At 41.5% G+C, this 14,546-nt stretch overlaps 2 protein-coding genes across 4 annotated transcripts in view; one reads left to right on the top strand and one right to left on the bottom strand.

Annotated features, from left to right (window-relative positions):
• LOC120783943 (regulator of G-protein signaling 22) overlaps positions 1–11,675 on the top strand; it is a 17,773-nt gene extending 6,098 nt beyond the window's left edge. The window contains exons 11-23 of the mRNA XM_040117349.1: positions 2,240–2,434; positions 3,622–3,714; positions 4,062–4,252; positions 4,459–4,621; positions 6,090–6,254; positions 8,123–8,191; positions 8,857–9,015; positions 9,287–9,466; positions 9,579–9,767; positions 9,862–10,008; positions 10,303–10,402; positions 11,101–11,205; positions 11,284–11,675. Coding sequence (XP_039973283.1) covers positions 2,240–2,434; positions 3,622–3,714; positions 4,062–4,252; positions 4,459–4,621; positions 6,090–6,254; positions 8,123–8,191; positions 8,857–9,015; positions 9,287–9,466; positions 9,579–9,767; positions 9,862–10,008; positions 10,303–10,402; positions 11,101–11,205; positions 11,284–11,312 — 1,785 coding nt within the window. The 3' untranslated portion in view covers positions 11,313–11,675. The remainder of the gene's footprint in view (positions 1–2,239; positions 2,435–3,621; positions 3,715–4,061; positions 4,253–4,458; positions 4,622–6,089; positions 6,255–8,122; positions 8,192–8,856; positions 9,016–9,286; positions 9,467–9,578; positions 9,768–9,861; positions 10,009–10,302; positions 10,403–11,100; positions 11,206–11,283) is intronic.
• Positions 11,676–11,988: 313 nt separating this feature from the next.
• LOC120784419 (vacuolar protein sorting-associated protein 13B-like) overlaps positions 11,989–14,546 on the bottom strand; it is a 339,421-nt gene continuing 336,863 nt past the window's right edge. For all 3 annotated transcript variants that reach the window (XM_040118221.1, XM_040118219.1, XM_040118222.1), the window contains exons 66-68: positions 13,532–13,700; positions 13,288–13,368; positions 11,989–12,624 (exon numbers count right to left, since the gene is read on the bottom strand). In XM_040118221.1, coding sequence (XP_039974155.1) covers positions 12,376–12,624; positions 13,288–13,368; positions 13,532–13,700 — 499 coding nt within the window. In that variant the 3' untranslated portion in view covers positions 11,989–12,375. The remainder of the gene's footprint in view (positions 12,625–13,287; positions 13,369–13,531; positions 13,701–14,546) is intronic.

Consider the following 14,546-nt stretch of genomic DNA (forward strand, 5'->3'; position numbering starts at 1 on the left):
TCTCTGTTTTACAAATAAATGAAATGCATAGTGTGTTTTGAACTTTTTGTCAGTATATGGTTCAACAGAATGTGTCTTTTTGCAGTCTCAATCTGGGACTGAGCATTTGCTAAGATGTCACTACTTAGTGTTGAGCTCAGTTCTGGTACATCATATAGTTTCTGGTACCTTGCTGCATCTGTGGGGGTTTTCCTGTCATAAAACACTCATCTTATGATGATTTTGTTTTATGCAGCCACAAAATAGCTAGACACTATTTTAGATCAATAATTTTTATGATTCCATGATTTTTTCTTAAGTTTCTTCAAGTTTCATCAAGGCCAACTGTACAACATCAAAATAATTTCAAGTAATAAACAATAGGTATATTCATATAACTCACATTTTTGTGGAAAAAGAATAATTATAGCCAATTTAAAACTTAAATTAAGATGCTTAACACAGAAGAATACAATATCCAGAGCGATAAAGAGGCCTTCTTTAGAAAGGACGCAAGGCAAAATCATGAATAACAATGAACTGAAGTTGCAGAGAACAAATGTCTCAAAACAATCAAAAAGGCAGTGAAACAAACTGAGTGTAACTTTTTCTGTTACCCTTCTTTGTGCACACACGCACCTGACCATTTTTGCATGTTATCTTGGCCTGCCACTCCCATTCTCCTTGCTTCTTCTCTCTACCCTCTTTACCCGTCACTATGTGGAGAGATTTAAACCCCCATAAAAACAAGTGAGTCAGATCCCCCCCACCCCAAGTCTGCGCCAGTCCAGTCACCCAGAACCACCCTGTCTAGCTACAGCTGGACCAGGGAGGAAAGCAGAGTGGTATGGTCCAAAATACCTCACAATGAAATCCATTTTCCTTCAGTTAACCTTTACTTCACCAGAAGAACGATATTTAGATGATCTTTCCATAGTGTCGTTACCAACAGGGTTAAAAGACTGACATTTACAGTGCTTTCAGAAACTATTCAGACCCCTTCCCTTTTTCACATTTTGTTACGTTGCAGCCTTATGCTAAAATAATTTAAGTTCATTTTTTCCCTCATCAATCTACACTCAATACCCGATAATGACAAGGCCACAGTTTTAGAAATTTTTGCAAATTACTTAAAAAGGAAAAACTGAAATATCACGTTGACATAAGTATTCAGACCCATTACTCAGCACTCAGTTGAATCACCTTTGGCAGCAAATACAGCCTCGAATCTCCTTGGGTATGACGCGACAAGCTTTGCACACCAAGATTTGAGGATTTTCTGCCATTCTTCTCTTCAGATGCTCTCAAGCTCTGTCAGGTTGATGGGGACTGTCATTGGACAGCAATTTTTAGGCCTCTCCGGAGATGTTCGAATTGGGTTCAAGTCGGAGCTGTGGCTGGCTGCCTCAAGGACATTCATAGATTTGTCCCTAAACCACTGCTGCTTTGACTTGGCTGTGTGCCTCGGGTCATTGTCCTTTTGGAAGGCAAACCTTCGGACCAGTCTGAGGTCCTGAGTGCTCTGGACCATGTTTTCATTAAGAGTATTTCTGTACTTTGCTCTGTTCAACTTGCCCTCAACCCTGACCAGTCTGCTTGTCCCTGCTGCTGAAAAACAACCCCTACAGCACGATGCTGCCACCACCATGCTTCACCGTTGGGATGGTATTGGGCAGGTGAAGAGTGGTGCCTGATTTCTTCCAGACATGACACTTAGGATTTAGGCCAAACAGTTCAATCTTAGTTTAATCAGACAAGAGTATCTTGTTTCTCACAGTCTGATAGTCCTTTAGATATTTTTTTTGCAAAGCCATTCGCCCCCAGTTGCTCAGTTTGGCCAGGTAGTCTGCTCTAGGAAGAGTCCTGGTTGTTCCAAACTTCTTCCACTAAAGAATTATGGAGGCCACTGTGCTCTTGGAAACCTTTAATGCAGCAGAGTTTTATTTTTTTGTAGCCTTCCCGAGATCTGTGCTTCAACCCAATCCTGTCTCTGAGCTGTACAGGCAGTTCTTTCTACCTCATGTAAAATTCTGTTTTGGCTTTGTCATTTTTGGTACTGAGTGTAGATTGATAAGGGAAAAAATGAAATCTAAAGGGTTTTAGCATAAGGCTGCAACAGAACAAAACGTGGAAAATTGAGAGAGATAGTGATTATTGTGCATGAGAGCACTGAACACTGGTGATGATGAAAGTGATGGCGGTTGTGAGGAGAAATGTTTCTGAAGTGATGACATTATCCTCTCCACCCCCCCCACCCCAGCTCCTGTACTCCACATATCTGTACACTTCTGCCAGGAGGGGCATTGGTGTGGATGAAAAGATCAGAGGGAAGGTGTACGACAGACTAATACCAGCGTTTGAGGAGCTGTTTGAAGAGGTTGAGGATCACACACTGAAAATCCTGCTCCAGCCATGGACACTGCTGGTCAGCATGGACAAAGAGTCCTTCCAGAAGGTAACCTTAGTACACCCACAGTTTCATTCACTCTCCCTCTATCCGGAGGAAGTGGATTTCTGTAAGTACTTTCTCAGCATCAAATCATGGCTAGTATCAAGGTTTCTAAGGGGGCAGTGCATGGAAGTCTAAAACGCTTTGCAGAAACTGGATCAGTTGTATCCAAAGCACGGCCAGGCAGAACCAAAAGTGACCAGACCATCAGAAGATCAACGCATCAAGCTAAGTTCCCTGAGAGATAGAAAAGCAACTTTATCACAGATACAGAATTTGCTAAATAAAGAACATATGACTCCAATCAGCAAAACTACTCATAAGAAGGCCTTGTAGTGGTCTCAGAGGACAAGAAGCAGTTTCTAAACCACTCATCAGGGAGGGAAACAAAGCCAAATGCTCAGTGAAGCATGGTAGTGGGAATATTCAAGTCTGGGGGTGTTTTGCCTTCTCTGGAGTTGGACACCTGCACCGAATCTACTGCACCCTTACCAAGGAGAAGTACCACTCCATTCTTCATAGACATGCTACTCCCTCTGGTTTGCATCTCTGCAGAGAATGATTCATACTGCAGCTGGATAATGACCCCAAACATGAACATCTATGGGGGAACCTGAAGACTGAGAAAGCCATGCTGGGACAACATGGGTCATCAGGTTTAGCACAAACTTGTGCAGTCCATGCCAGCTAAGGAGGACAGACCAAAGATACTAAGATATTCTGAAATTCATGTACATTCTCACAGATTCAACTCTTCACTCAAATTGTAAAGCTGAAAAAATTGTAGCTTATATGAAACAAACGCAAAATTCTTCACTATATACTCTGTATTTGTGTACTCTTTATATATACATATAAAGTGGTCCTAGACTTTTGGACCGTGCTGTGTATATATATATATATATATATATATATATATATAAAACATGTTGCTTTATATTTGCTTTATATTTTCTTGATTAATTGTTTGGTCTTCTCTAAAAAATTATGTCTTGTTTTGACCGACCAACTATCCAGAACCCAAAAATATTCATTTTATTATAATGAAGAACCAAGAAAATGACCTCAACTATGAATCGATTATTAAAATATTTGAGTCAGTTAATTTTCTTTAGGTTGACTGGTTGATTAATCAGCTAATTATTGCAGCAAAAATTGGCTCTATGTCTGTATCTTTATGTCTGTATGTCCAGGTGCGTGTGCATGAGGAGGTGCACAGGGTTGAAAGTCGGGAGTACAGTGAACTCCAGAGTGTGTACGAGGAATCACAGTGCCGACTGAAACAGGTCAGGTCAGATAACATCCACGATCGCCACAGAGTAATAAAATGTTGGTAACTGTAAATAAACACACACCTGTGAACATAAAACAGCTAATGTTATAACTAACATTAATGAGACTATATTACTTGGCATGAACGTGCCATTTACAATGGTGTCATATTGCTCCATGTGACTTTAGAACATGTACGAGGCAGTATTAGGCATGAAGTGTTGTGGAAAAATCACTGTTAAGGGTTTTGAACCACACCAGGTTTTTTTCCCCTTTTTTTTATTGCTTGATTTCTTTCCACCTCTTTTCTCTTTCTCTCTCACTTATTCTCTGCCACTTCCTGCCGTATCTCTCCCTACAGGTGCAGCAGTCCGGGTCCATGCCATCTCTCTGCCCTTCTGCTTCTTCTGCTCCCTTCTCGAAGGGCCCCCGAGCAACTGATTCTTGGTCCACAGTGTCACCAAATTACCAAGGTTACCGTCTAGGTTCCTTACTTCGTCACCGCCATGAGATTGGGCACTTCATGTCTTTCCTCCAGAATCAGGATGCCAGGTGAGCTTTGGAACACACATAGTTTTTTTTTTTTAATCAGACCTTTGTCTAATTCAGAATTACAACATGCCTCCACAGCAACATATATACAATATATTTACAGCAATGTACTGTATGTGATTATAAAAGGTGCAGGATGTATGCAGTATATTGTGCTGAAGTTTATGTGAAAGTAACATTTGTGTTCTGAACGTGTTTCTGCACAGTATTCATCTGACATGTTGGCTGGATTTAGAGCAGTACAGGAGGACTCCTCAGAAGGACAAGGCTGTCAAAAAAGAGAGGTCCTCTCACATTGCAGCCAAATACCTCAACAGGATGTACTTCTTTGGCCCCGACAGCCCTGCCTCAACAGAACAACAGAATGATGTATGTTACACAATTTGAAAAACAATACGTTCAATTTTACTGGTATTTGGCAATTTTCCTGTACCCATTTTTGTGTACTCTCCACTGAGTTTAAATTATTGTTAAGTTCCTGGGAAAGCACTACAGAGTAAGCGGGTAGAAACATGGTACCCATGCCATGACAATCCTGAGATGGGATGTGAGCTCTAGCTGAGGCTCAACTTTCACATGTGATAAACAGAGTTTGCTGTGGCTCTCATAAAGTTTCCCCTCTCCCGTCTTTGGCATCCTGCAGACTTCATACTGACAGCTCTTTCAGCAGGGGCCGTTAGGGAACAGGGATGAGAAGACATGGTTAGAATTAAAACGAGATGAAGGAGAGGAGTGTGATCTGGATCCAGGGAAGAGCTCCAGTAACAATGACAGTAGGATGAAATCTCTCCGGACATTTATAGTCTGAGATTAAGTTTCTGTATTCAAGGATTACTGCAGGAGGGCATGGTGTAAAGTCAGGATGAGTAGAAGAGATATGTAGCGCTGAGCCTAATTTTCTCTTCCGGGAAGCCAAAGACAGTTGCTACGCGGTATTTACTATTGTTATTTTGTATGTGGTACAAAATACAAGGTGTTCCCTTGTATTTTTGTCAAATCAGATGAGCTACATATTAAAATAATAGACACTGAAGAACCTCGATTTTAGGGTTTTTTTGTAGCTCACTTGGTTCAGAGAGAGGCATCCACTGTACTTTTTGTCATGAACTCTGGTGCATGACCTTTGTCATTTGTCATCCTCATCTCATAAATGCCCTCCAAATAATCATTATAACTGTGCATTTGAATGAAGATGCCAAATCTAGTGCTCCTAACTCTGCAGGATTGGGTCTGCATGCTGCTCTTGCATCTCAGCGTTGGTTCTCATCTGCGTGAGCAATGTAGAGACATACAGCTTTACTGCTTTGGCCCTTCACTCTTTCAATCACTCAGTCATCCAGTCACATATTGGCCTCCTTTCATCTACTGACTCCTACTCCAGTGCCACGACTGGTTCTCATTTCTGAGGCCTGCGTGTGAGAGAGTATGTGCATGCATGCCTGTGTGCGTGCAAAATGAGATGAGAGAAAATATAAAGGATATATAAATGGGGAGACATGGCCAGATCAATGTATGAAGACGGAAAGCAGACAGGGAAGATGATGAGAACGCAGGGATTGTGGGAATGATAAAGAGCACAGCAGGAATCGGGAAGGAGAGGAGTTTTCAGGCAAGTTTCCCACTGTGGGCAGTTTTTTTCTGAATTTGTCCACCATCTAATATGGTCTTCATGTGGTTTTATAGAAATCTTTAGACATGTACACTCCTCAGCCTAATAGTCCTCTTTAGTATTCATATCAAATACATGAACACACATGCAACCATCTGCATCTGCTGTGGCTTTGACTCTGTCTTCCTTATGTTCCTTCTCTCTCTCTCTCCCTTTTGCTATGTGTAGATATTGCATCTGGCAGGTGGACTGGAGCGTCTGAAGTTAGACTGTCTCACAAACCTGGTTGTTGTGGAGATCCAGGACATCGTTAGGAATCACATTGAGAAAACATGGCTGCCTCAGTTTCTGTCCACGGCAGAGTTCACAGAGCGACAGAAAGACAAACCAAAGGTGGACATCCCGATTTTTTACATTTAATTCTATTTATAGAGGGCTACCAGCTAAAATTCAACCAAGCGGCCATTGCTGGTTATATAGGTGGTGGTGTCATTAAATTTACAGTTCGGTAGCGTTAGAACAGAAGTTACTGTAGGTACTTAAGTTAGTTTAAGTACTTTTTTTATTTTTATCCAAACAAATATAGTAAAGATGTAAGCATTTTTAGCCATGCTAGCAGCCTCTGTTGGTTGGTCAGTTCACCACTTTAGTCCTGACTGAAATTTCTCAACAACTATTGGATGGATTGCCATGACATTATATACAGACAATCATGGTCCTCAGAGGATAAAGCCTACTCATCCTGAGAAATAGCTCAACATCTATTTAATGGATTGGCACCAAATTTTGTGCAGACATTCCTGGTTCCCTGAGAAGTATCCTAAAGGCTTTTGTGATCCCTTGACCTTTCCTCTAGCACCACCAGCAGGTTGACATTTGTGGTTTTGAGAGAATTACCTCAATTACTTTGGGATAGACTGTCTTAAATTTGATATAGAGATTCATGGTCCCCTCGGATGAACTGTAATTCCTTTGATGATTCCTCAAATTTTCCTATCAACATGTTATAATTTTAATGTTATCCAATAGCTACTAATTAGCAAATGTTAGCATGCTAAAATGCTAAAGACTATGATTGTGACTGTATTAAACTTTACCTGCTAAACATCCCCGTGTTACTATTGTGAGCATGTAGCGTGTTTACATTAGCATTTAGCTCAAAGCACTGCTGTGTCTAAGTAAACTATCCTAGAGCCACTTGTGTGGCTGTCGACTCTTAGTCATTTTTAAACCCAGTCACACGCATCCAGATCACTGACACAGCTGTGTAGCCTCTCTAACAGTGGTGAGGTCATTAGTAAATATCATAAATATCAAAATGATCGGTGGTCAGACACACCCAGAGCTTGTGAACATGCATTGCATGGAGGGTTTATGCTGCTGTCACTTTGATTTAGAAGAGCATACAAATACAGAATTATTTGATGCTTAAAAGCAATGACCTTTCGGTTTTGATGTGTTCCAACTTTTCAAAGTCCATTAATCATAGTTTTGGCTACTGTGTAACTATTCTCAGCCTTTCTATGCATAACACATGCGTGAAATTATTTATATTGCTTTGATTTGAAATACATATGTCATTTCCTACAGTGACCACCTTTTTTGTTCAAAAAGTGGAAGAAATTTTGGCCCACTATTAACTCTGAGTTCCTAACTTGTATAAATTGTACTTGTAATAAGTACCACTGTTAGCATTAAAAGCATTTGATCCCTGATGTATAAAGGCCTTGAGAGTGGACAGAGATAAGAAGTCAGACACACATTAGCCGCTCTGCAATGTGATAAACCACTAAACGCTGTCACTGTCCAGTCGCTCTCTCCGGTTGCCTCATCAAGTGGTAACACAAACACCGCAGATTCTGTTGCTCTGCCTCATTATGTTATCAAGTTTACTATCCTTGTCACAAGCATCCTGTCATTTAGTAATGAGAGGTAGACGTAGTTTGGCATTACATTCTGGAAGAGGAGATGAGTGGAGGGGTGGAAAAGCTGGTTAAAAAGGTGAAGAGGAGGACAGAGGAGATTGGGGGTGGGGGACAGACACGACATCGAAGAGGTAGAGATCTCTCTAGGAGGAGATCGGAGGAGTTAGAAGTGAAGACTGAGCGAAGGTTAAAGGTAAAAAAGGAGCGAGAGCTGCCAATGACAAAGAGCAGTGTGCAGTGTAGAGCGGAGAGGCTTGAGGGGTGTTCATTGTCCCTGGTAATCCTAGTTGACTTGACTTTTACCTTTGTGTATGTGTGTGTGTCTGTGTGTGGTAGCCCAAAGCAGCAGACAGGCTCTCACAGCACGTCTACCATCGACGCAGAACGGGGAGAAAAGCCTGGAAGGTAAGGAGAAGTCCTCTGGGAAAGCTGGATATTTTGAATGGAGAGAATAAGGCATTTCCTGGCCTGAAAGCATGTGTGATTTAGTTCATGACTTGGCTTCAAGCACTGGCTGTGTCAAATACCATTTTGGCCTTGTGGTTGGTTTTCCCAAATTGGATCCAGGATAAATAAGATTAAAGCATCAGCATTACTAACCTTCTTTTAATAGTCTTTGGAGTGCTTTCCATGCAGCTCTGTTCCCGTCTTCTCATCTCAGCTCTACAGTAGAACGTAGATATAAAACATGAGCATTTCACATTTAAAGCAGGATGATTACAGGAAGGATCTTTCATACATGATTTTGACTATCATCTTTATGGTCATTATCTCATCATTGGCAAAGAGCAGGTTTTTCTGAATAACGGAGTATCATTATCTCAGTTTTCTGTGAGCTAAGACCATAACTCATAGGTCACAGATCATCTTTACTGCTGTTCTAGAGCACACTGCACTGGATCTTCTTCTGCTCTATTTATAATGTTTTCTTTGTTGTTATAATGTTTACACTAGTAGGCAAAAATTCATTGTTATTAATTTGATTCATGGCTGGGGGGTCTTGAAGGAATTCAACCTACAGTTTACAGTAACCTTAAAACCCAAGGGTCCTCTGTCTCGCCCACCTGCAGGCCGGAGGCTTATGGATGAGTTCCTCCAAAGAGATCCTCCTTTTTCGACAGATCTTACTCAACCCTGTCACTTGTGTGCAATTCCAGCACTTTGTCTCCCTGAAGGGAGACTTCCTGGAGAATGACATGCTCTTTTGGCTGGAGGTCCAGAGGTACAAGGTAAGAAAAAAATAAATAAATGGTGCAATGTACTGGCAGCAGTTTGGGTCTGAATCTGATCTGAGGTCTTTGTCATATGCCATTTCTCTCTCATCTTTCTTTTCTCCCTCCATTGTCAGATATAAGATTTAAAAAATGGGATCTTTAAATTTACTCTTTTCCTATTTCACACCTCTCAATTCAAATGATAAAGAAATTATTTTAGGAGCAGTGGGAAATGGTTCATATTCTACCTTTCATTTCTCCTCTGTCAACTCTCCTCCTGTTTTAGGACCTTTGTCACTCTCACAGTGATGAGGCCACCATCCAGCAGAAGATCTCCACCATCATCAACTGTTTTATCAACTCGTCCATGCCCCCCACCCTGCAGATAGACATCCCCCCTGAACAGGCCCAGGACATTCTCGAGAAACGCCACAAGCTTGGCCCTTACATCTTCAGAGAAGCACAGGTTGTGTGTGTGTTTGAGTGTGTGTGTGTGTACTAGTCTAAGAGTATGGTTTGCGTTGTATGTTTCCCTGTATATGTTCTTTATGCAAGTGCTTTTTGTTCTGTTCATGCAGATGTCCGTGTTCAGTGAATTGCTGAAGTTTTGGCCCGAATTTCAAGAGCTGAGCAGCAGTGTCCGAGAGGAGCAACTCCTTCCTCTACTGCAGGAGAAACGAGTCAAACACAGAGCCAGAGTGCGAAGACAGAGGAGGAAAGAGGAAGAGGAGGAGGAAGAAGAAAAAGATGAGAGGAGGAGAGCCCAGGTGAGGAAAATATGAATGTGGTTATACCATTTCTAATATTACTACATCAGTAAAAACCTGGGTAGAGACAAACTTAATTCAATCTTTTGTACAGGAAGAGTGGGAGACACAAGAATTGAGCTTTAGAGAGGAGGAGGACACAGACGATGACATGGATGATGTAGAAGAACAACAAGAGGGAGGAAGTGGAAAAAAACAGTCGAGGACACAGAGCAGAGTGCTGCTGTCTCCCACGCAGCCGGTAAGGACCACTGTGATCTTCCTAGCTGGGAAACATTATGAAGATAGAGCTGAAGATGTGTTTGTGTAAAGTAAGCCAAACCAAATTAAATGATTTCATTTGGTAACTATCTGAAAAGCACAACATATTAAAATAAAAACTGCAGTGATGAAGATAAACTCAATTACAGCATGAAGTCCAAACAAGGCCTCATCAGTTCCAACCACAGACCATAAAGGAGAAATGCAATCCTCCAACTGAACCGTTTTTCTAATCATGTTAGATTTGACTCGATATCTGGACATTTTCCCTCAGCTGTCGTGGTCCTACTCCAAGTACATGGCAGCTCTGAAGAGAGAGGAGGTGCTGCTGAGGAGGAAGAGTCAGCTGGAAGCCTCGTTCTCCACAGCTTCAGGTACACAAACATGCCCCCCTCCCTTTTCTCTCCCAGGGCTCAGTGAAACGCCCATATCCAGCTCTTTTGACTGCTCTCTGCTAGAATAACAGTAAGTAGTCAGTAAGAGTGAAATCAGGAAACCATAACATTGAAATGACATTTTGCCGTTCCCACGGTAAAACTTGAGCTAAATTTCCAAGGCTCTGATGTTACCAAAGCATCGTTAAACCGTCCCTCTTCCACGTGTCAGACCTGTCTCATTATGTGGAACTCCGGCCAAAACAACAACTTAAGCCTGTCCATGAAGTGTCAATGTTGTGTGCAGGAGTTAGTCAGAGTCCACGCTGCGGGGATATACAAATGAAGCGTAATGCTAACGCAGGACTTAGTTCCAGTCCGTGATGAATGTGGATGATTGGAAATGAAGTATAGTACAAAATGTGTTTTAATGGGATGGTAGAAAAGAGAGACTATTAGGAACACAGATGGAGATCGTTGCTGTTTCCTTCATGGTGGAGACAAGCTCAGCATGAAGGCCTGAGAGTACATGTATGACCAATATGGAGACACAGTAAAGCCAAGAGTTTAGTTTTTATAGTAAAACCATGCATGTAGCTGAATTCTCTAATATTCTTATTATTTTTTAAGGGACTGACTGAGCAGTTGCCTAACACTCATCTCATTATGTGATTCGTGTCCTTCTCTCTCTCCTCCAGACTCGTCCTCGTGCTGCAGCGTCAAGTCAGCAGGCAGCAAGCGCAGTCACAGGCAGTCACATGGCTCCTCCAGAGCAGACAGTAAACAGTTTAACAGAAATGACAGTAAGTAAGTGAACAGTACGATGGCTCGTCACAACATTTTGCCTCCAAAAAATAAACCAAACTCATGTTTCACTGCAGGAGGTACAAGAGCCTGCAACATGAACTGAAACCAAAGAGTAAGAATTGACTTCATGCAGCACAACTTCGACACAGATGAGGTTGATTGACACTGTTGTCGGAGCATGATGAGTGAAAACAGAGCTGCTGCTGATAATTTGATGGTGAGGAAGAAGTGTGAGGCCGGGTTCATACATGATGTAAGAATATTTGTTACACTGGGTTTAAAAACCCAGTGTAACCTGGGTAACCCCCGCTAACTCATGATGACTGGATTAAAAAGTACTGCCTTTACTCAGCTAAAGACAAATGTAATGGACTGTACTGGTATTACATTTCTTTTCTGATATAGTACACAATGATAGAACACTTCTTATAATTTTTTATATTTTTTATTAAAACATTTCTCTATTAATATCCATATATATACATTGAAGGCGACAGACATACATTTTACATAGAACTCAGTGGTGCAACAAAAACATCTTGGCATCAATGTGAGGTTACAAAGAACAGTGTTCTTGTCAAACAAATATGTTACATCATCTACAAAAACATTTTGGTTGACAGCTGGTATCTTTAGCGTCCATCAACATGTGTATAATATTGCACTTAACACTGGCATGAGACAGTTGCTGTATGGAGAATGTAAACACCAAGAGCTTGTTCCGCATAGTGAAACACTGCAGATAGGTTTCACGCCGACCGAACGAGCCCTAATTTTAAAGTTGACACAAATCTTATTTGTTTTAGTGTTCACTACAGTTTATGCTCATTAAAATGTCCTAGCAAAAGAAATGTCTTAATTTATGTGATTAAAACCGATTCTAGACCCTCAGAATTTCTCTGTGGCTATGTGATGAATTTGTTGTGTTATTAAAAAATATATCTTTTTCAAAGGCAGTTTATAAGAATTCTCTACATTCCAAGGCATGGATGACCAGGTTTTTCTTTACTCAACAGATATGTTTTGCATAAATGGGTAGTTATCTTTTCAGAAACAAAATACAGAGTATGCTAAGATTTTTTTTTTAAGGCTTAATTTGAATTGGAACAAAGCCCTGATCTTATACGTATCAATCTCAGAAAGCCACCAGTGTGTGTTACCATGTATCAGTGGAATCCGATGCGCAAGGCTTTATTCTTTACCATGTTGAACTTGCTGACAAACACCTTGGTAAAGGCCGGATCCACCAGGTAACGGTAAGACTTGGTGACAGAGGGTGGTGGCTCGGCGAAAGTCACTGCTGGCTGCATCTGGAGGGAGGCAGTGGAGGGGGACAGAAACTGGGAGGCTCTCATCACGTAATCCACCAGGCGCCGATACTGCTGCTCTGACAGACGCTCACGAACACCGTCACCCTGAGGAAGGACAGAGAGATGATTCTGCTGCAGGCGGTGTCCTATCGTGTGTCAGGTAAAAGTATACCGTCATGCCAACCCAACACCACAGCAGCTGAGTTAACCTTTAACCGGACAGAGAAATTGTCGAAGAGAGCTGTGTTGCCGACACGTAGGAAGAATTTTATATGTGCTGTTCCTGGTTACTGCCCCTTGACGATTCAGCTATTCACAGCTGTGCTCACAATGCAAAGCTGAGTCACCCTAATATCAAACCGACATTCAATAGGAAGAAGATGAAGTGTCTAAATGGTTGTACTGACCCTTTAAGGGTGGCGTGGCTTAAAAAAAATAAATGGGGAGAAATATATTGATCTGGTGGTCTTCAAACACATTACTGGATTAGTCAACAGTATAGCAAACATAGAGAATAAGTATAACAATAAAACTGAATAAAAGAAGATGAAATTGAAATGAGTAAATTGTTTTTTTAAACTGTCATATCCACCAAATCAAAGCATAATTGTTTTCTGAAAAATATTAGGGATACTTGGCACATAATATACTGACAATCAGTGTATTAATTAGACATTGTATGATTTCTCTTTGATTTCCACATCAATATCATCGTTTTCCACCATATGACCCCATGTAGCTCCAATACTTTCAGCTTCAGAGTCTCACCTCTGTGTCACTGGCTATTGTCTGTTGCTGTAAGGTGAGGGTGAGCTGGCCAAGCTGTCCTGGCTCCTGCTGACACTCCACCTGCAGAGGACAGGAGAATTAACATTCACTTCAACGCCTGCACAGCAACACCGCTAAAGAGACGTTCATTGGACTGTTCCTAGAGCTGTTTTTCAGTCTGGTCAGGACATTTCTGATGTGTGTAGAACACCTTTTTCATTAATTCCAGGTTACTGTCAGTTACCTCTGTGATGGGGAAAGCCTGCTGCTGCGTGTCCTCACTGAGACTGACCACGAACAGCACCTCAGAGGTGAGCAGCAGACAGCCGGCATGCTCCTGACCCGACCCACTCACAAGGGTCACCTCCAGGGCCATGTGGAGCTCCGGTCGCCCCAGAGACTGAAGCATCTTCCTGTGGTCAGAGAGAGAACAAGCAGGGAGGGATGTACATCAGAAAAACAAGTTATGGCATACACATTCAATTATTTGGACGGAAATGATTGGGAAATTCACATTTAATGTTATGCTTTATCAAGATGTGTATGCATCCACATTACTTCCCCTGCGTGAAGGGATTATTAATGCATTAATGTGGGTGTCGGAATAATCGGAAAAATTAGTTCCCGTCTGAAAATTCAAGACAGAACAACCGCTCGGAAGGTCAGAAAATTTTTTTTTTGGACATCATCTATGTAGAAACATGGCGGATGAAAGTAAATGTTTCCTTGATGGTAAGAAACATTTGATTAATGGTGCAAACTCACATGTTGAATATCATTTTTTTGGCTAACATTTAGTTGCTGTCCATGCAGAGTGACCTAGATAAGTTAGAAAATGTATGAGCAGTAACCCTGATTAACAAGTCAGGTAAAGCAATATTTTAGTGCTTTTCAGGGAATGTACTGGTGCAGCAACAACTCTAGGCTGCTCTGAGCAATAAAATACAACACATCTTCTTTGTAGGGTCCATGTTGTTTCCACATTCTGACTTAACAGCACATGAGCACAACGAAGTCGGAAGAACAACTTCCCAACCTGGGAAATCCAAGGAGCACGTGAATGCGACATATGTGCGTACGTATAATTACACATAGTTAGGCGGACCTCCTAACTTCAGATATACACTTTCCCTATAAACACAAGACCGCACAAAGCGTCAAACTAACCTCAACACACACGTACAAGTGACCATACGTGTCTGCATACATCCTGTAATTTACATTTTTGCATGCTCTCTGTGTGGTTCCTATTACACATG

The sequence above is a fragment of the Xiphias gladius genome, chromosome 22 (genome assembly GCF_016859285.1).
Source record: "Xiphias gladius isolate SHS-SW01 ecotype Sanya breed wild chromosome 22, ASM1685928v1, whole genome shotgun sequence".
NCBI classification, from domain to species: domain Eukaryota; kingdom Metazoa; phylum Chordata; class Actinopteri; order Istiophoriformes; family Xiphiidae; genus Xiphias; species Xiphias gladius.